At 36.1% G+C, this 22,366-nt stretch overlaps 1 protein-coding gene across 8 annotated transcripts in view; it reads left to right on the forward strand.

Moving 5' to 3' along the window:
- The window catches only part of HEATR5B (HEAT repeat containing 5B), a 105,571-nt gene that overhangs the window by 14,603 nt on the left and 68,602 nt on the right, over positions 1 to 22,366 (forward strand). For all 8 annotated transcript variants that reach the window (XR_004027103.1, XM_003262733.3, XM_030800700.1 and 5 more), the window contains 11 exons: positions 437 to 686; positions 3,455 to 3,610; positions 4,385 to 4,635; positions 7,405 to 7,516; positions 8,722 to 8,874; positions 10,459 to 10,558; positions 10,887 to 10,996; positions 11,930 to 12,093; positions 12,797 to 12,972; positions 15,839 to 15,944; positions 19,655 to 19,845. Coding sequence is in view for 7 of the 8 variants with exons in the window: in XM_003262733.3 (XP_003262781.1) it covers positions 437 to 686; positions 3,455 to 3,610; positions 4,385 to 4,635; positions 7,405 to 7,516; positions 8,722 to 8,874; positions 10,459 to 10,558; positions 10,887 to 10,996; positions 11,930 to 12,093; positions 12,797 to 12,972; positions 15,839 to 15,944; positions 19,655 to 19,845 (1,769 nt within the window). In the remaining variant the exon portion in view is untranslated. The remainder of the gene's footprint in view (positions 1 to 436; positions 687 to 3,454; positions 3,611 to 4,384; positions 4,636 to 7,404; positions 7,517 to 8,721; positions 8,875 to 10,458; positions 10,559 to 10,886; positions 10,997 to 11,929; positions 12,094 to 12,796; positions 12,973 to 15,838; positions 15,945 to 19,654; positions 19,846 to 22,366) is intronic.

A 22,366-nucleotide genomic window follows, 5' to 3' on the forward strand; every position in this document is an offset into this window, starting at 1 on the left:
AATCATAACTGTACCTTGATCCTGAAACAAGTATAAAATATAAGTAAACAATTTTTTAACTCACAGAAAAAGTTGTACGTAAGGGTTTTATAGCTCTAAGTCGGTGTTTATTTAGGATGTTAAGGTTTTCTTGTTTCTGTAACCTGTTACCTTCCCGATCACTGGGGTAAATTCAGCCTCCCTTCCCTCTCACTGCTGTCCCTTTGTGTTCTTCATGAAGTTGTTATCTTAAGAACTGTTTTTTAGTCAAAGATACTTCACTAATAATTTGCATTCCAGAAGTAGTAAAAAGACCTTAAGTTTAAATTTTCTCTGTTTTAGCCTCAAATACAATTCATTCTGCATGCTGGTATCAGTTATTTTAGTAGTTGCTTTATCTTTGATTTCTGTTCAGTTATGTAAGTGTATCTGAAGTCGTACCTTCCACTATTTACAGGCGTATGTTGTTTTTGTGACAACATTGGGTGGTCAGTGGTTGGAGCGCAGCTTTGCCACGTTCCTGTCCCATGTACTTGATCTGGTTTCCCATCCTCGGGCAACACAAACACATGTGGAGGCTGTGTACTCCAGACGATGTGTTTCCTTTATCCTAAGAGCTACTGTGGGCAGTTTGCTAGGTGAAAAAGCCCAGATTGCAGCTGCCAAAGAAATCTGCCAAGCTATTGGAAAACAAATGAAAGCCGTAGGTAAGAATCGATATCATTATGTGTGTTGATTACCTTAGTCATTTAGTTCTTCATTATTATTCTTAATAAATATCCATAGGACTGATTCGTTTATCTTTCTGTGTGTTTTCATAGTGATTTTTATTGAGTACTCTTATTTGATATTAAAATCACATAATTACAGTGAAATAGAGTTTTTAAAGATTTGGGTGGTATGTTGGTAAGATTGTGTTTTCTGTTTTATTTCTAGTACCTATACGGATTTTATAACTTTTCTGGCATGCAGCAGCACATTGGTTGCTGTCTTCAAGGAATAATCTATTGTCCTCTTTCTGCTTTTAGAGCCTGTTGTTTTATAAACATATATTTTTATTGTTTCTTTTCCTCCCCTCGTAGGCTTAATATGAAAACTTAGGAAAAATTACAGATGGTTATTAGCCCACTATAAGATGTACTGTGAAACCTCCGTTATACATAATTACAAGAAATTCTTTTCTAAAAAGTATCAATTTTATAAATTTTTCAATTTAACAAATAGGTATTGAGTGTCTTAGATTTGCAGAGCAGAAATTCAGGGTTTAAATAATGAATGAGATAAAATTTCTCCCTTCATGGAGCTTTTAATACAGTTATAAACTAAATATAAAAGCAATACTAAAAGCAAGGCAAAATATAAATTCTAAAAGTTTAGTTTTTTTGCTATTATTCACTATTTCACTATACCAACTTTAATAAGGGAAATTATATTGACTAATAGAGGTCTTTTGAAATAAGGATTTAATGAATCAATATCAATAATTTATTTTTTAGAGATATATGTATTAAATGTTTTATAAAATTAGTAAAAAACATATAAATAGTTGTAGTTTTTGTTGTTTATAATGGCTTACTTAGTAAACTAGTTTTATTTTTTATTTTATATTATTTTATTTGAGACAGAGTCTAGCTCTGCTGTCCGGGCTGGAGTGCAGTGGTGCGATCTTGGCTCACTACAACCTCTACCTCCCGGGTTCAAATTATTCTCCTGCCTCACCCTCCTGAGTAGCTGTTATTACAGGCGTGTGCCACCACACACCCTGCTAATTTTTGTATTTTTAGTAGAAACAGGGTTTCACCACATTGGCCAGGCTGGTCTCAAACTCCTGACCTCAAGTGATCCACCTGCCTTGCCTCCCAGAGTGCTGGGATTACAGGTATGAGCCACCACGCCCAGCCAGTAAACTAGTTTTAAATGTATAGAGCTAACTGAAAATTATGAATTGTGAATTAAAGAGTGTTTAAATTAATGAGATATTGCCCCTTAAATATGCTAAAATAATCATCTGTCTTAGATTCACTACTTAAAGAATAATTTGCACGTTGATTCATTGAGGAAATGTATAGTGCCAGAAACACTGCACCAAATGGTGGGAATAAAATAGCAAGCCAGATGCATACAGCACCTGTCCTCAGGGAGCTTAAAGTTTAGCAATCAAAATATGCATTTCCAAGTCCAGAAATAACCTAAAAACAAAAGAGTTATTTGGCCAGACATGGTGGCTCATGCCTGTAATCCCAGCACTTTGGGAGGCCAAGATGGGTGGATCACTTGAGGCCAGGAGTTCTTCGAGAACAGCCTGCCCAACATGGCAAAACCCTGTCTCTCCTAAAAAATACAAAAATTAGTCGGGCATGGTGGTGTGCACCTGTAGTCCCAGCTACTCAGGAGGCTGAGTTGGGAGGATTGCTTGAACCCAGGAGGCAGAGGTTGTAGTCAGCTGAGATGGCACTACTGCACTCCAGCCTGGGCAACAGAGCAGGACTCTGTCTCAAAAAAAAAAAAAAATTTAATTACAGCCCTCAATTTATTAATCTATTATATCCTATTCTGTATTATGTATTTTATAGTCTATTAATTCATAATGAATGCAAAAAAGAAAGTTTTACTATCATTTAAAGGTTCTTAATGTTAAGGTCATAAATTCGTTATTTGATTTTTTTTTTTTAATCCTGAAAGAATTAAATACAATGATACATATTGGGGATTTGTGGGCCAGAATGTATTCTCAATTAGTAATTTGGCAAGGGATCTTTGATTGTCTCTTGTCAAACACGTTTCAATTCTAGTGGAAGCTAAAAGGTTGGGGTAGCAGGCAGCAAGGCTAATTAATGGGAACTTTCAGAAACATTCCAGTAAGAGGTTCTTAAGGCATTTTCCTTATAGATCCATTTTCTGGTCAGTAATTTAACAGATATTTCCAATATGTTGGAACACTTAAAGTAGCAATGGTAATAAAGTAATAATAGCTGCTAACATTTATTGAATGTGTATTATGGGCAGCATTGTGTTAAATTCTTTATATGCACTGACTTTTTAATCACCACAGTACCGTTTGAAATAGGCATGTAAGCCCATTAACAGATAAGGAAATTGGGACAGAAAAGTTGAACATCTTGCTCAATGTCACATAACTAATATAACTAGTGGAATTGGGATTTGAACCAGAGTCTTGTTTCTGCAGTATCTGTGCTTTTATACACTGGATTGCTGTTGCTTGCTAAAATTAGGTTGTATTCCTGGAAGCAAAGATGTATCTCAGTATATATTTTAGCATTATTATAAAGCTATTAAACAATGTTTTTAAGTCACTTCAGTGTTTAGTTCTACAAGTTTTCCACTGAGAAATAACTGCATAGTTTTTAACACTCAGACATCAACTGGTATGGCTAAAATCATAAATTGTATAGACCAAAAAAATCATACCACAGTTCATTTCTCCTATGTCAAAGACATGATTTTGTGTTTCCAGAAGCAGTAGTGAATGACACAAGTGGAGAAAACAAATCTGGCGCAGCAGACATTGCAGCAAGCCAGCATGTGATGGTCTGTGCCCTCCAGGAACTCGGGAGCCTGGTGCAGAGCTTGAATGCCACCGCATCCCCTCTTATTCAAGAAGCATCTATAGGTATGACATTCAGTTACTTGCTAGCATGTTTTTTCACTTTTTTCAGTTGTAAGTGTGATTGATATTTAATTCCTGATTAGTTGCTTATCATCATCATTAGCACTTCAGATCATCAGGTTTTACTTAAATTAATATTCATTGTGATAGGCTGGGCGCGGTGGCTCATACGTGTAATCCTAGCACTTTGGGAGGCCCTGATGGGCGGATCACTTGAGGTCGGGAGTTCGAGACCATCCTGGTCATCATGGTGAAAGTCTGTCTCTACTAAAAGTACAGAAATTAGCCAGGCATGGTGACGTGCCTGTAATCTACTTGGGAGGCTGAGGCAGGAGAATTGCTTGGGCCCAGGAGGCATAGGTTGCCGTGAGCCAAAATCATGCCACTGCACTCCAGCCTGGGGGGCAAAGTGAGTCTCAAAAAAAAAAAAAAAAGAAAAAAAAAAGATTCCTTGTAAAGAATATTGAATTAAATGGTTAAATAAAGTTTTGGAACAGAAATCAAAAGCAATTGTGGTAGTTTTTTAATAAAAATTGACTAAAATTTGTTGAAGACTTCTATTAAATTTTACATCAACATTGAATATAATTGTACTATGTTCTTCATAGAAAATGTTCCTTTGAAGTACTCTACTATATGTAGTTTTAGGCAAAGTTGTGGATCTATGTGTGAAATCTTGGTGATTGTCATTTCAGTTATTGTTTTTTAGATAGTCTTTGAGTTTCTGAACTCATTTGACTTCATTAAAGAGTAATATTTTGAGTATTTCTTTTTTAGGGCTTTTGGAGATTGTGACTTCAGTGCTTCTTCATCCAAGCATGGCTGCCCGACTTGCTGCTGCATGGTGTTTGCGCTGTGTGGCTGTGGCATTACCTTTCCAGCTGACACCATTTCTAGACAGGTGTGCAGAACGGCTCAACAACTTGAAGACCTCACCAGAAGCTGTCAGTGGATATAGTTTTGCAATGGCTGCTTTGTTAGGTGGAGTACATCAGTGTCCTTTGGGCATTCCTCATGCCAAAGGAAAGGTATGATGGAGATCCTAGACTTGGGAATGCTGTCACGTGGGCTTTGGTCTTTATAGGAATGCTGCTGTGTTTAATGTTGAACAGGATGGTCAAATAACAGTTGTACTATGTTAACATAAAACATAGTGTTCTTACTATGGGGTTAACAGACCCTAATTATAATTTGATATTTAATTCTGATGTAAGGATAATAGATTTTGTCTACGTGTACTAACATGTTATAATTTATTTTAGAGGGAAAGAGAAAATAAACAGCCTAGGCAACATAGTGAGACCCCATCATTACAAAAAATAAAAAGTTAGCCAAGCTTCGTGGTCCTAGCTACTGGGGAGGATGGGTTGGAAGGATCACTTGAGCCCAGGAGTTTGAGGTTACAGTGAGCTATGAATATGCCACTGTCCTCCAGCCTAGGTGACAGACCAAGACCTACCCTGTCTGTCTTATAGTAATTATAATATAGTATTATATATTACTATAACCCAACCTTATAGTAATTATAATATAGTATTATATATTACTATAACCCAACCTTATAGTAATTATAATATAGTAATTATTATAATATAGTAATTATTTGAAAGTCAGAGCTTTTCTTTCAGCTTTTAGAAATAAAAGTTCACATTGCTATATATTCAAAGATGTCAGGAGAATATGCTATTGTAATATTTAGCATTTTGATAATGTTTAGTAAAAATTGAGTGGTTTTAATAAATCATGGCCAGGCATGGTGGCTTATGCCTATAATCCCAGCACTTTGAGAGGCCGAGGCAGGTGGATCATTTGAGATCAGGAGTTTGACACCAGCCTGGTTGACACGGTGAAACCTTGTCTCTACTAAAAATACAGAAAAATTAGCCGGGCATTGTGGCCCATGCCTGTAATCCCAGCTACTTGGGAGGCTGAGGCAGGAGAATCACTTGAACCCAGGAGGTGGAGGTTGTAGGGAGCTGAGATTGCACCACTGCACTCCAGCCTGGGTAACAGAGAAAGACTCTGTCTCAAAAAATAAAATAAAAAAAAATATGAGTAGCTTTTTTTTTCTCCTTTCTTTCTATTGTATACTACTATCATGGTTTTCTTCTCAGTAATCTTAGGTGTTTATATAAATATTATTTGAAACTTTACATAGGTAGAGTGGGGCTAGAGTTTTAAATTTTGATTTTTTTTCTGGGACATTAAGCCCACGTCCATTCATAGGAATTGCATAGCTACCGATGAAATCCAGACTTCCCTCTCACTTTATCATATAGTTGCTTCCTCATTCTCATCTTCCTCAGATTTTCCGTCTTCCCCACACTTCCCATCTTCCTTCCACCACTTTCATATTTTACATTTGCCCAGAGACCCTTAGGGACTACCCGGTACTCAGAGAGTAAAATATAATCTCCTTTGTCTGGTAAACTGGTATCTTATAATTTGACTTCATTCCATCTGTTCATTCTAATTTCCTGTTGCTCTAATTAGACTAGTTATCTTGCTTCCTTCCCTGGCCTTTTTCAGCTTCGAAGCCTTTGCTCTGCTAACCTCTTAGAGTTTCATCTCCCCTCTTATTCAGCTGCACCAAATTTAAGTCTATACTAGCCATTCTGTGTGGATGTTAATACAGCAAAGTACTGAGAACAGTGCTAGCCCGTGTGACCACTAAATAAATGCTGTCATTATTGGCACTGTTATTCCACATTCAAAGATTTGTTGAACTCCTATTATGCATCTACCATTGAGCTAACCTTGCCTGGGCATGGTGGCTCAGACCTGTAATCCCAATGCCTAGGGAGGCCGAGGCTGGAGGATCACTTTAGGTCAGAAGTTTGAGACCAACCTGGGAAACATAGCGAGACCCTGTCACACAAAAAATAAAAAATGAAATTTTTAAAATTAGCCAAGTATGTTGGCATACACTTGTAATCCTCCCGACTCAGGAGGCTGAGGTAGGAGGATCCCTTGAGCCCAGGAATTCCAGGTTACAAGCTATGATTGTGCCACTGCACCCCAGCCTGGGTGACAGAGTGAGACCCTGTCTCTAAAAAACAAACAAATAAATAAGCTAATCTTTTGGAGCTTACAGTCTTAGAAGACAGATTTGTTGCATGATGAAATGACAAAGTAGTAGCATAGATGCTATATTAACTTACTTTATCCTTGCAAGGCTGAGATAGGCATTCCTATTATTTCTGTTTTACTAGTGATGGAACTAAGCTGTCCTAGATGAGAATGCGAGTAAATGGCAGAGATGGCATTTGGCCCTAGAGCTTGTCCTTAACTACTACGCTGTTCTGGGTCTCTTCAGAGTCATCAGTGCAATCAAGACTGACCAGGTCTTGATGTTGCCTCTTTCAAAACATGCTAATAACACGAAAGGACAACTTCTTTTTTTTTTTTTTTTTTTTTGGAGACTGAGTCTCGCTCTGTCACCCAGGCTGGAGTTCAGTAGTGTGATCTCTGCTCACTGCAACCTCCGCCTCCCCAGTTCAAGCAATTCTCCTGCCTCAGCCTCCCAAAGAGCTGGGACTATAGGTGCCCGCCACCATGCCTGGCTAATTTTTTTGTATTTTTTAGTAGAGACAGGGTTTCACCATGTTGCCCAGGCTGGTTTTGAACTCCTGAGCTCAGGCAATCTGCCCGCCTCATCCTCCCAAAGTGCTAGGATTACAGGTGTGAGCCACCGCATCCGGCCAACAACTTCTTTTAAGTAAAGTATGCTAGTTATCTGTTTCCTTATTTAATTTAACTTGTTTGAATTAAAATCCAATTCTAAACTTTTCTTGCAGATGGTAGTTAGTATTGCTGAAGATCTTTTACGAACTGCTGCCCAAAATAGCAGGCTATCTTTACAGCGCACCCAAGCTGGCTGGCTTTTACTTGGAGCACTTATGACTTTAGGTATAATTATATTTGAGTAGGATTTTTGTCACGCTATAACCGTCAGTAGCCTGTAAAGCAAATTTAATTTAAAAATGTTGAGCTTCACATTCTAGATTTTCATTGAAGTTGTAAAAATGGTGTAAAGATGTTTTCCTCATCATTTGCTAGTAGATTTCTCTTTTTGGTAATTATTGCTTAAGTACATTTAATGAGAAAGTTGTTAGCAAAGTTTCACCTTTACCATCAGAATAACCTTTGTCTACCTGATGAGTTTAGTGTTTAAAAGAGATGAAAATATGAGGGAAAATTCCATCCCCTAAGTGAAAACCAGCAGTGTGATTTTAGTAGAGTGGTAAAGTCACATTTAATTGGTATTGTTAGTGCTGCTTTTCTGGGGTAACCCTTAATGTGTTTCACTCTTAAGTAGTGTGACAAATCTGCAGTGTAGGCAAAATTTAACATTGTACATAGTACAAAAATACCTATTATTGTGATGGGGTATGTTCACATTTTAGTTCATATGTTTAGCTGCTGCTGTAAAAAGTGTGTGCATATGTGTACTACAAAGTTATGATACAGATCTAAGCATCTATCTATTGGAAATTATACTTTGACCTACTTTTCTTTTCTGAAGGAAACAAAAAGTTGCAACTCATTTCCAGAAGTTTATGTTAAGTATGTTAAGTGGTATGTTAAATGAATTTTTTAGCAATGTGAATATAGATTCCTAGGTCTGAATATATTGCTTCTCCATGAAACTAAATTAACCACATAAATTGCCCCCAAAACTGAGGAATATGTATCTGTATGTGTGTGGGAGTGGGTATATCTGTTTATATACATATGTATATGAAAAAGACCTCATAGAATGTGTCTCAGATATATTTTATTGATAATATACAATCTACCATTCTCAATACAGTTGGGTCATCCTTTAAAAATTGCTTTTTGTATATTTTATGTTTGGATTCTAAAAATATTGACAGTTTAAGGTGAATTTTATTATGCTTTGATCTATATTTTAATCAGTGAATAAAGGTTGAAAATAATGTAATTTTAGAGATAAAAATAGAGTGAAATAACAGATATTGTTAAACATCAGTATTTTACTCTATTTTCATCTCTAAAATTACATAAAGTTTGTGTTGGGCTCATTTTCCTTGACACTTGTTTGTAAGGTATGTTACATATACATGGTTTTGTATTCTCATTTTCTTGGCTAGGACCATCTGTCGTTCGTTACCATCTGCCCAAGATGTTGTTATTGTGGCGAAATGTTTTCCCACGTTCCTTAAAGGAATTGGAAGCTGAGAAGGCCCGAGGCGATTCTTTTACCTGGCAGGTAACTTTGGAAGGTCGTGCTGGAGCTCTATGTGGTAAGAACTGAAAGGATTGTGCTTCACAATATTATGATATTACTAAAATATTTGTAAAGTAAAAGAAAAATCACTATAGTTTTTTATTTTACTAGGTAATGATAAATTCATAGGCTTTTAGATTTAAATAGAAACTTTATAAATGATCCACTTCAGTTTGCTGATTTTGTAATAAAAATGAAACCCAGACTCTGAAAAAGTGTTTAGACCTGGTAGTTAGACAGGAACTAGAACCCAGGCCTCTTATTCCCACTTGTTGCTATCTTACCTGTCAAAGAAGCACTGAGTCACCATGTAAAAAAAAAAAAAAATACCCAACAGCTATTTAAAGAAAAAGAAACTCAGGATTACCAAAGTTATTGCATTTGCAGTTAGTCTTTTCATAATGGAGAAACAGCTGTTTTTTCACATCCTTATCAAATCTCCAAACCTTCATATATTTTTCAGATATCAACATTACAAAAATAACGGATACAGTTGTTTTTGTCTGGGAGTTAACAGCTTACAGGAAACGCTCAGGTTTTGTTTCATTTGAGAACTAGAATGACATTGGATGTCCCAGTTTTTTTTTTGGTTTATCTCAGGGTGAAAACTACTTCTTCTTCCAAACTGGGAGAGAGATACATGTTTAACCACAAGGGCAGCCAGGCAAGAGGGCACCTTTACTCTCACACATCTAGGAGGTGTTTTAGTCTTGGCTCTATTGCTAAGGGGCCAATAAAAATTTTTTTTCTCACTGGACCATTTTTGTTTATATACATATATATTTACACAAATATATGTAAAAATTCAAAATGCAAAAATATGTGTAGTGGCTGGGTGCTGTGGCTCATGCCTGTAATCCCAGCACTTTGGGAGGCCAAAGTGGGTGGATCACTCTCAGGAGTTCTAGACCAGCCTGACCAATATGGTGAAACCCTGTCTCTACTAAAGATACAAAAATTAGCCAGGCGTCCTGGCGCTTGCCTGTAGTCCCAGCTACTCAGGAGACTGAGACAGGAGAATTGCTTGAATCTGGGACGTGGACGTTGCAGTGAGCCGAGATCCCGCCACTGCACTCCAGCCTGGTTGACGGAGCGAGACTCTTGTCTCAAAAAAAAAAAAAAAACAAAAAAAAATACACACACACACACACATATACACACACATATACATACACATATATACACATATATATCTGTGAAAGTTGCAAAAATATATGTAATATATGTAAAAAATTCATGTAAATTTTAAGGCATTGTTTATACACATAAATGTATATGTTTATAAACAATGCCTTAAAATTTCTTTCTTTGTAGTCATCTGAATTCCTATGGGATCATAGTCCTCTGAATTTCCACCCACAGAAATCTTTCTAACCAGTACCTTCTCTTCCTCCATTTTTCTATCCACCTTTTTTCTAGCCTTTTCCATGATTTTTCTTTGTAGTTATTGCAAGTTTTTCTTTTGGTTTAACATGATTTCAGAACCTTATATATTATAATAATTAAGTATTACAACTGCCTTTATATTTATACAATTTTATAAATTAATTCATATTCACGAAAGCTACTCCAAATCTGTCCTTTTAAACATGTAATCTAGCCATGAGGAGCTTTGTTGCACATTGTCCTGAGCTACTAACTGAAGATGTGATTCGAAAATTGATGACCCCTATTGAATGTGCCATGACTATGATGTCACAGTAAGTAAGCAATTAAGACAAGTTCACATCCTAGTTTATATATTAATAATATACTTCTCAGCCATATTTTGTGCTTTCTTCTAGAATCATCTAGGAAACATAAAACTTTATTTTTGTAATATAACTTTAAAAATTACAGTGATGGTGTGGATTGAAATACAGTTGTATCTTAAAGTGTTTCTGTTACGGTGAAGATCACAACATAAGCTAAAATGAAAGTGTATACTTATCAATGTACTTTGGCAGTACATTGATACATTGCTAAAAGAAATTTATAAGTAATACTTATTCTGGTAAGCCATTACCAACTATGTTTTTGATATTTTAGCATTCCATCTGTAATGAAAGCCCATGGAGCTCATCTGAAAGCTAGTGCTGCAATGGTCCGTTTAAGACTTTATGATATCTTGGCTTTGTTACCTCCAAAAACTTATGAAGGTAAATTAAAAATTTGTGGTGTCTGATAAAAATTTTTCTTTACAGTTCTTCACCGTATTATAGAGTCTGAGCAAGGCTCTCCCACTGACTTACTGTGCAAAGGAAGGCCACCATTTTATTTTTCTTCATGTAGAGTAGCTGACACTTGTTGACTACTTACTGTGTTCTGGGTCTCGTTTTTGGCCTTTTGTATTAGCTTCTTTGGCTCTATTGCAACTTATGAGGCCTTTAGCCCTATTTTATAGATGAAGAATCTCAGATTGAGAGACTTAAAGAAACTTAACTTACCCAAGACTTAGAGCTAGTTAAGTGGCAGAGCTTGGATTCAAATCTAGCTGGCTTATCTTCAAAGTGTGCACTTTTAATTAATACACTGAAATGCTTCCTATATATTGTAATATAGCCAATAATTCAAGGATCTGGAGGGAGAAATCAAATATTATGTAAAATATTAATAGTAAAATAAACCATTGATTTCTTTCCAGTGTAATCATGCCCAAGAATTTTGGTGTGCTGTGATAATCATATCACATTTAATATATTTAAAATAAAGTATCTTTGTGTGTGTGTTTGAGACAGGGTTTTGCTGTGTTTCAGAGGTTTGTCTCAATCTCTTGGGCTCAAGCAATCCTCCTGCCTCAGCCTGCTGAGTAGCTGGGACTATAAGCATGCTATGGCACCCGCCTCTCTTTCCTCTATTTGAGTTTTTTGGTTATTTTAAATAATTTGGGCTAAAAGACACAATACAATATATGAAAGGAAGTACCATTATTGTATATTAAAACCAGCATTTAAATATAGATTTTTTTAAAGAAGAGAACAGAGACTTAATTATTTTATTCCTGTTGAACATGTTGCAGCTCTTTGTGGGCAATGATTATAATTTTCACAAAAATTATTCTTTTTAATCTGATCTGAAGTTCTGTTTTTTAGGATCTTTTAACGCACTTCTTAGAGAACTGGTAGCGGAATTCACTTTGACTGACAACTCAGCCAACACAACTACTTCCCTCCTCAGATCCCTCTGCCATTATGATGATAGTGTTCTTCTTGGTTCTTGGCTTCAGGAAACTGATCATAAATCAATTGAAGACCAGGTAATAAACCATAGAGGGAAATGAAATACTAACTTAATCTGAAACAATGGTCCTATTACACATTGTCACTTAAAAAGAAAATAGTGTATAGAAAGGTTTAATCCCCATTTAGTGTTCTTAGACACTTAAAGATGGCATCCTGGTGGTAGATAGTGAAAAAAGTTAAACAGGAAGAGTGAGAATTTGGCAAATTGTCTTTATTTAATATTCTGTGTATTTAGCTACCTTGTGGTGGCTGTGATAAAGATCAGTTTTAACTGGCTTTTTGGTTATTGGTATTTTGTTTTGTTTTAGTTTGTTTTGTGACAGGTTGGAGAGGAATGAGTTAGTAGGTTGAAGATTTAGAACTTTTGCCCACTGAATACATTATTTCTTATGTACTTTTTAAAAAGAGTGATTAAAGCCCCATTTAAAATAATTGTTTGTGGGATTAAGATCTTGTGTATATTGTTCACACGATAAGGTGGGTGGTGTAAACATGTTTTCGAATGAATAAAGCTTTTCTTAAAATTTGTATAAGGTGTTACTGATGATTTTTTAATGACCAAATTACATTTTGGTCTGTTTTCAAATGTTCGGATCCAATCATTCTTTTTTTGTTGCCTTTTCTCCTTTCTCCTCTGCTGTAATCCTCATTCCCAATGTTTAATAAGTAGATTTCCTAAAGTAGATTTTGAATAATTTGTATTTCACTCTTTTGCAGCTCCAGCCAAACAGTGCCTCTGGAAGTGGGGCTCTGGAGCATGATCCTTCCTCTATTTATTTACGGATACCTGCTGGAGAAGCAGTACCTGGTCCCCTCCCTCTCGGAGTCTCAGTCATTGATGCTTCTGTGGCCCTTTTTGGTGTAGTGTTTCCTCATGTTTCTTATAAACACCGGTTAGTATAAAGTCAATCAGGTAATTTTTGTCAAATATATATTAAACAAAGAGTAGATTTTCTCATCCCAGTTAACTCTGCAATAAAGTGAGTTATTATAATACTTCAACAGTACTCTTACAGATTTACTAATGTGACGCACACATGATAAAAAAAATTGCATGCAAATTGCACATAATTTGAGACTTTATGTAAGATTTGACCCTGTGTACTAGCATCTGATATCCGTTGTATTGTGGACTGTATTTTATAACAAAATTTTCATTATATATGCTAGAATGACAACTTTTGGCAAAAAAAAATGCATTATAATAGTTCATTTGATAGTTCATACATAGGTTTTGACTATATCTTTAATTAAGGACGTCAGTTTGCTAAACCTGTTGACTTTGTTGTTGAAGAAGTAAATGGATGAAAATTCCACTCCCTAATAACGTTTGTGAGATGGTTCAAGTCTAGAACTTGGAAACTAACATAATTGGTTCTTTTTGTAATAGAAGCATTTTGGTTTGGTATATTCTATATCCACAGACACTATTCCTAGCTTTACTAGGCAGTTTGTATACTGTGATTTTCCCAAAAGGAAAACAGAAATGAATTAATACAGGACCATCACAGATAACTTAAAAGCTTTACAAAATTCAAATGCCTTAAAAATATTGTTGGGTCTGGTGTGGTGGCTTACGTCTGCAATCCCAGCACTTTGGGAGGCTGAGGCAAGAGAATTGCTTGAGGCCAGGAGTTTGAGACCAGCCTGGGAAACATAGTGAGACACTCATCTCTACAAAAATTACAAAATAAAAAATGTCTTTAATATGTAGGTTGCTTGATTAATTGCTTTTTAATTTGAGGAGAAAAAAGATATCTTTAAATATGTAGGTTACTTGATTAATTGCTTTTTAATTTGAGGAGAAAAAAGTTTAAATATGAAACTTTACTCAAATATCTTTAAGAACATTCGGTTGCCACATAAATGTTAAATGATGTTAAAGGTGGAAGAATCTTATAAAGCATCTATTTCAACATTTTGGTTTTAAATCTTAAGGAAATCCATGTCTAAGAGTTTGGTTTACCCAAGGTTATACAACTAGTTATGAAAGCTATAACTGAAATCCAGGATTATCTTAATTCTATATGATCACTTTTATAGAATAAGATGAAGTATAAATAAATAAATTCTATTAAAAATATAAACATATAATAAATAACATAAATATCCAACAGTAGGAGGATAAGTGAATAAATAATAGAAAGTCCATTTTTGTAAAGACAGTGTTTTGATAGAAGATGCTCATGATACAATGTTAAATTAAAAAGATAAAAAGCAAGAAGTGATCCTACTTTGGTTTTTAACCAGCAGGCTGTGCAACTTAATATATTTACTGCTGTTCTTAGTGCACGAAAGGTACTTACTTTTAAAAGTTTTTTAAAGTACATCAAAATGTGCATGTATACACGTACATCTGAATCTGTATCTTCGTATGAGTTTTGAAGAATGCTTTGACCTGAGACCTGTAGACTAGTATAAATTGAGCTTTAAATCCTTACAGCGACCTCAGGGAGATTTTATTACCAACTTGAGGTCATAATTGTCTTAGTACTAAATCCAACTTCCTTGGATTCCTTTGTTTCACATCATTTCTTTTTAGAAGAATGCTCTCTCACTCTCTTTTTATCAAAATCTTCTGAAATGGGCCGGGCGTTGTGGCTCACACCTGTAATCCCAGCACTTCGGGAGGCAAAGGTGGGTAGATCACCTGAGGTCAGAAGTTTGAGACCAGCCTGGCCAACATGGTAAAATCCTTCTCTACTAAAAATACAAAATTAGCTGGGTGTAGTGGCGAACACCTGTAGTTCCAGCTACTCGGGAGGCTGAGGCAGGAGAATCATTTGAACCCAGGAGGCAGAGATTGCAGGGAGGTGAGATTGCACCATTGTGCTCCAGCCTGGGCAATAAGAGCGAAACTCAATCTCAAAAAAAAAAAAAAAAAAAAAAAAAAATGCTGAGCACAGTGGCTCACGCCTGTAATCCCAGCACTCTGGGAGGCCGAGGTGGGTGGATCACCTGAGGTCGGGAGTTCGAGACCAGCCTGACCAACATGGAGAAACCCGGTCTCTACTAAAAATACAAAATTAGCCACGCGTGGTGGCGCATGCTACTCGGGAGGCTGAGGCAGGAGAATCACTTGAACCCGGGAGGTGGAGATTGTGGTGAGCCGAGATCATGCTATTGCACTCCAGCCTGGGCAACAAGAGCGAAACTCCATCTCAAAAAAAAAAAAAGAGAGAAAAATCATCTAAGATGGCCATGGATTTTTTTTTTTTTTATAAACTGATTCTTTTTTATTAATATAAAAATTCACTTCCGGTTTTTTATATTTAAAAAAATTAGCCAGAGCTAAATCTTTTTTGAACTTTCCCAAAAGCTTCTGAGGCTAGGACATATGAGGTACTATTCTAAGAGTATTTTTAAAAAAGGAAAAAGAATTATACTACATTTAAAATCTTCTAACTTAAAAATCTTCCACAGAGATACATAATTAATGATTGTTATCTGTACAAGAAACCTTGAGCATCTACTAGATGCCAGGCGCTTTGTTGGACAGTGCTGTTAATGTTGAAGACCACTGCAATTATGACCTTATTTTGTTAATTGAAACTCTTTTCTTCTTCCATTTAATAACCTCATGTCTATATAATAATTTGGGAGAAGGAGATCTGGTTTGGACTAGCTGTGGGAATGAAATAGAAAAGAGATACTATGGGGAATTATTTGCTAAACAATTAACTTGTACTCTTCTTACCTGTTTTTGAGCCATATTGGAATAAAATTTGTCACAATGTGATTTTTTTCTTACTGTTACAGATTACAAATGTTGGATCACTTTGCCGAATGTGTTAAACAAGCTAAAGGTGTCCGCCAGCAGGCTGTGCAGCTTAATATATTTACTGCTGTTCTTAGTGCACTAAAGGTATTTACTTTTAATACATACTATTCTGAAATAAGCTTTTAATTAATGCATTTAATAAGCCAGACATAGCAATATTATTATAGTGTTTGTATGTATATCACTTGGTAACTATGCCTTTATGTTAGCTTAGTTAAATTACTTGAAACTTTATGTTAGACTCAGTGTAGTTAAATAAATGTTTTATATTTTAGTGTTGTTAAAGGTTATGTTTCAATTTGAACTTCAGATTTTACAAGTGCCGATAAATTCTTTCAGAATTTTCAAAGATGTTTGATGAATGAAATCTGATATTCTACTGAGGGTTAACTAAATAGAGCTGAAGCTTGATCTGTGGTTTAGGCCACAAATCATGTGAGGCAGTGTTACACAGTTGAAAAAATGTTGCATTTAGAGATTGTGTTCTCATTAAGCTACTCTAGGTTTGTGTCCAGAGTAATTTCTTTAAACTTTTTTAACCTTTTTTGAGTTGTAGTTTCTACAGGTATGAAGTAGAATACAGTAGTCCCTTCCTTATCCGCAGTTTTGCTTTCTGCAGTTTCAATTACCAATGGTCAACTGTGGTTTGAAAATATTAAATGGAAATTTCCCGAAATAATTTATAAGTTTTCAATTGTGCACCATTCTGAGTAGCATGATAAAATCTTGTACTGTCCTGTTCCATCTTGCCCTGTCCTGCCTAGGACGAGAATCATCTCTTTGTCCAGTGATTCCACACTTTCTACCCTACCTGTCTGTTAGTCACTTGGTCACCATTTGTCTCAGTTATCAGATGGGCTGCTGCAGTGTGGCAGCACCTATGTTCAGATAACCCTTATTTTACTTTGTACTGGCCCCAAAGTGCAAAAGTAGTGATTCTGGCAATTTGGATATGCCAAAGGGAAGCTGTAAAGTGCTTCCTTTAAGTGAAGAAGAGAAAGTTCTCAACTTAAGAAGGAAAGAAATAATATCATGTGCTAAAGTTGCTGAGATCTATAGGAAGAACAAATCTTCTGTCTGAAATTGTGAAGAAGGAAAGAGGAATTTGTGTTAGTTTTGCTGTCCCATCGCAAATTACAAAAATTATGGCCACGGTGTGTGATAAGTGCCTAGTTAAAATTGAAAAGGCATTAAGTTTGTGAGTAGAAGACGTGAACAGAAATAAGTTCCCATTGACAACAATCAGGTTCCTAATCCCATGGTTCAGACATCCAAGGTGGGCCTTGGAATGTGTGCCCTGTGGAAAAGAGGGGACCACTGTTACAAATATTTTGCCTATCTCACAGGGTTCGTGCATCATACTAGGCACTCTATCATAACGTGTTTGAATACTTTTTATATTATTCAGTGCTAAGCTTAAAGTATTGTTTTAAAATAAAATGGTAGCAAATACGTGTTTGCATGAACATGTCTTAAGTCATGCTTAAGACATGCTTATTAATCAATGCCTACATCCCTTTTCTCTGATGTTTACAAAACCTTAAGTCATATTTTGTAAACATCAGGGAAACAGGATATATATAGGCATTGATTATAGAAATAAAGGTTTGGGGCCAGGCGTGGTGGCTTATGCCTGTAATCCCAGCACTTTGGGAGGCCGAGGCGGGGGGATCACCTGAGGTCAGGAGTTTAAGACCAGCCTGGCCAACATGATGAAACTCCATCTCTACTAAAAATGCAAAAATTAACCGGGCATGGTGTCAGGCACCTGTAATCCCAGCTACTAGGGAGGCTGAGCCAGGAGAATCACTTGAACCTGGGAGGCAGAGGTTGTAATGAGCCGAGATCATGCCATTGCACTCCAGTCTGGGGGACAGAGCAAGACTCTGTCTCAGAAAAAAAAAAAAAGCGAAAAAAAAGAAGAAGAAATACAGGTTTGGACCATTTATATAACCATTAGTATATACTCTGTGAAGAGACCATCAACTAATTTGGACCCGTGAGTTTTTTAAAAAAGGAATGGGGTGGTCATGGTCTCCTTCAGTGGTTGGGAGAATAGTGAACCAACTGTAATATTGCTGTACAGATTACACTTTTCTTCATAGATATGCTAATGCCTCTGTTGTAGTTAACATTTTCCCCCACGCAATGTGACATAAATTTTTGGTCTCAAATAAATAAAGTTCCAGGATGGTAAGTACAGCTAGAACAAAGAGAGACATTTAATATGATGAACAAACTACTTCAACATTCAGTTACTAATTATTTTTACCTTTTTTTTTTTTTTTTTGAGATGGAGTTTCACCCTGTTGCCAGGCTGGAGTGCAGTGGCACGATCTCGGCTCACTGCAACTTCCGCCTCCCAGGTTCAAGAGATTCTCCTGCCTCAGCCTCCCGAGTAGCTGGGATTACAGGCATGTGCCATCATGCCCAGCTAATTTTTGTATTTTTAGCAGAGACGGGGTTTCACCATGTTGGCCAGGATGGTCTCAATCTCCTGACCTCATGATCCACCCACCTCAGCTTCCCAAAGTGCTGGGAGTACAGGCGTGAGCCACTGCACCCGGCCACCTCATTTGTTTATTTATTTATTTTTTTTGGAGACGGAGTCTCACTCTGTCGCCAGGCTGGAGTGCAGTGGTGTGATGTCGGCTCACTGCAGTCTCATCTCTGCCTCCCGGGTTCAAGTGATTCTCCTGCCTAAGTCTGCCGAGTAGCTGGGATTACAGGCATGTGCAACCACACCCTGCTAATTTTTTTTGTATTTTTAGTAGAGATGGGGTTTTACCATGTTGGCCAGGATGGTCTTGATCTCCTGATCTCCCCACCTTGGCCTCCCAAAGTGCTGGGATTACAGGTGTAGGCCACTGCACCCGGCCTCATTTTGTTTTTAGATGTATGTTGATTATACTGTTTAAGTCATATAATTGTCTTCTGTGAAATTTTTATATAAACAATTCAAAGTTTCATACTCATCAAGAGTATGAAATACTCTTCCAAATATCCTGTTTCCAAATATTTGCCATTGATTCCGAAATCATTTTTTTGTTAAAAGATTTCTTAAAAGATAGAATCAATCCATTTAATGGTTTGTGCTCTGTTTCATAACAGGTGAAATAGGAGAATGTTTCCTTAGAGTGATAAATTTCAATCAGTTAAATAATGGTTGATTTAGTAATACAGTGTCCTTAATATATGGAAGTAACTTTTAAGTACTAGTCTTTGAATAGAGACACTCCCTGCAAGTGTCTCTTAGGGCCAGTCAGACTATGGCTATGTTATAGATCATGTTCTGAAATCGTTATTTAGGAAAGTAATTACCGTGAATTGAACAGTTACAGATTCTAGACATTAGTATATACATGTGAAAACTGGCTGAAGAAAATAACTTATGAAGATGTATGTATATTTTAGAAAGATTGCAGCATGTATTTTTCCTTTATTTAATATGAATTGCGAGGCCAGGTGCACCTGTAATCCCAGCACGTTAGGAGGCTCAGGCAGGAGGATTGCTTTAGCTCAGGAGTTTGAGACCAGTCTGGGCAACATAGTAAGACCCTGTCTCTACAAAAACTTTTTAAAAATTAGCCCAGCAGGGTGGCATGTGCCTATAGTCCCAGCTACTCAGGAGACTGAGGTGGGAGGATTGCTTGAGCTCAGAAGGTCGAGGCTGCAGTGAGCAGTGATTGTGCCACTGCACTCCAGCCTGGGCAAGGGAGCAAGACCTTGCCTTAAAAAAAAAAAAAATCATGAATTATGAATTGCTGTCTTTTTTTTTTTTTTTTTTAATGTAGGGCTTAGCTGAAAACAAAAGTACTTTAGGACCTGAGGAAGTTCGTAAATCTGCTCTGACACTGGTTATGGGTCCTCTGGACAACCCAAACCCCATCTTACGTTGTGCGGCGGGGGAAGCTCTTGGAAGAATGGCTCAGGTGGTTGGAGAAGCAACTTTTATTGCTAGAATGGCCCAATATAGCTTTGACAAGTAAGTGAGTTTCTTTACTAACAAGTTTCATATGTAGGCAAAGATGTCTTTTAAATAATAATTAACTGGAGTGTGTGTTTTCCACATGGTATACAGCATGTGATAATATTTTGTGGGTTTTTTGTAATGATCTCAATTTGTAATTTAGCAGTTGATTCAGCTCTAGAATCTGGGAAAGTTGTAATATGTTAGATACTTTCTGCATGGAGAGGGCTTCTAATCCGGCTCTTGAATGTTACTTAATGAAATCAAGAAAAATGTTAATAAGAACTTCTCTCAGTTATGTGTATTCACTGAAGAGGTGCTCTGAAGTCATTTTCTCTCCTTCCTGCCTTTCCTTGTCCCTCTTTATTCTTTCTGTTAATTATCCACTTTTTGGAATAAGCCATTCTTTTTCTAACCGCTACCAAGTTTATCTCTTAAATTATGACTGAAACAATAGTTAAGCATCAGGTTTTAAGGATTTACTTATATATTAATTATAAAGAGTGATCTCAGAGACCCAAATAAGTATCATTAAGATGATGAATTGCAGTTATTAGTGACTATCAACTTGTTAATCAAGTGCATAAGTAGAGAAATTAAAAATCAAGGGTTGTCAAGAACTGACACTTGTGTTATGTAAATTATATCATTCTTAGCTATCATATATATGTATATATATTGAGTATTAAATATAACAAACTATGTCATGATCATTAACAAAAGAGAAAGAGTATGAAGCAGTGGCTATGAAGTAGTAGTACTGAAGAAAATGTATTTTCTGAATTATTGCCTATCTGTAAATAGCTTTCCTTGTCTTGACTTGTAAATGGCAATTTGTTTGGTTATTCGATAATGCCCTAATCCACTAAGGATAATATGAGCAGGCAAAAGACAGTTAAAATATAACCAGACACTTAATCTTCTGCAGAATGATTGCTGCTATTTTCTAGCAATAGATTAGTTTTCCTCTTTACAAATATTTGTCATTGATTATGAAATAGCTTTTTATTAAAGATTTATTAAAAGATAGAAACAATCTTAGTTATCCATTTAATGGTTTGTGCTGTGTTCATAACAGGTGAAGTAGGAGTATGTTTCTTTAGAAAGCTCTTGAAGGGTAATTTTTTTTTTTAATTACAAGGAGTTTTAGTTTATGTGTCCTTGGCCGGGCGCGTTGTCTTTCGCCTGTAATCCCAGCACTTATAGGAGCCTGAGGTGGGTGGATCACTTGAGCCCAAGAATTCTGGATCAGCCTGGGCAATATGGTGAAACTTTGTCTCTACAAAACATACAGAAATTAGCTGGGCATGGTTGCATGTACCTATAGTCCCATCTACTTCGGAGGCTGAGATGGGAGGATCGCTTGAACCTGGGAGGTGGAGGTTGCAGTGAGCCAAGATCATGCCATTACTCTCCAGCTTGGGTGACAGAGCAAGACTGTCTCAAAAAAAAAAAAAAAAATTATGTGTCCTCAATATCTGTAGGATACTGTATTTATTTTGTACTTTGATGAAACACAAAGACATTTCATTTATTTATACCTGTCCAATTTAGTTGTTTGAAAGTATTATCAGTGCTTGCCTTCATTATCTTTTTCAAATCCTTATGATCTGAAATAATTATTACGAAGATTTTGTTACCCATTTTTTCACATTTTATTTAAAACTGGGATTTTTCTTAAATTCTATATGAAATGTCATAATATTTGACAGCATTCTAATTCTTTTATACTGCTATGTAAAGTAATGGTACATTTTTTAAAACGATGGTGTCTTAGATTTGGCAGAATCTGGCTATATTTTGGAAAAACTTCAGTCTTTCACAGCCTCATTATATTAGACTGTTTTCATCAGCATCATCTCTTGCTGATATAATGTCTGACTGTGAAACGCCATAATCACCTATAGCTACAGATCCGTCTTGCATATTTGCACATTGAAATCTTATACTAACTTAGCATTAAGACAGAAATTCACAGAAATTAAGACAGGAATCATTCTGTAAAGCATTCTAGGTTAATAGGGAGTACCTTCAATTGCTTAAGACCCAGTTCAGATAAAAATAAAAATCTTTGATAGTTGAATTTATTTCCATTCAATTGAAAGTCACTTTGAGACCTCTGAGAAATGTATATTCTTATATCTAAGATTATTTACTGTGAAGAGATGATTATCACTGTGAACATTGATTCTGCTTTAGGTTCACTAACCTGTTACTTTTTGAGAAATAATAACACAAAGGTAACCTACTCTGTGTAATGTTTTAGAATTCACAGATTGCATTTATTCTTAAATTCTTTATTCCTCAAAACAACTGCTCTTTAGGAATAATAATAATTTCACTTAGATAGAGAAATGGAGGCTTAGAGAGGTAAAGATTACTTATCCAAGGATATAATATGTTAGAAATAATGTTACAGATAGACCTAGTTCACTTCATTCATTGCTACATTTCTTTTTTTTTTTTTTTTTTTTTTTTTGATATGGGATCCTGCTGTGTTGCCCAGGCTGGTCTCAAACTCCTTGGCTAAAGCAGC

This window comes from Nomascus leucogenys, chromosome 19 (genome assembly GCF_006542625.1).
Source record: "Nomascus leucogenys isolate Asia chromosome 19, Asia_NLE_v1, whole genome shotgun sequence".
Taxonomy (NCBI): domain Eukaryota; kingdom Metazoa; phylum Chordata; class Mammalia; order Primates; family Hylobatidae; genus Nomascus; species Nomascus leucogenys.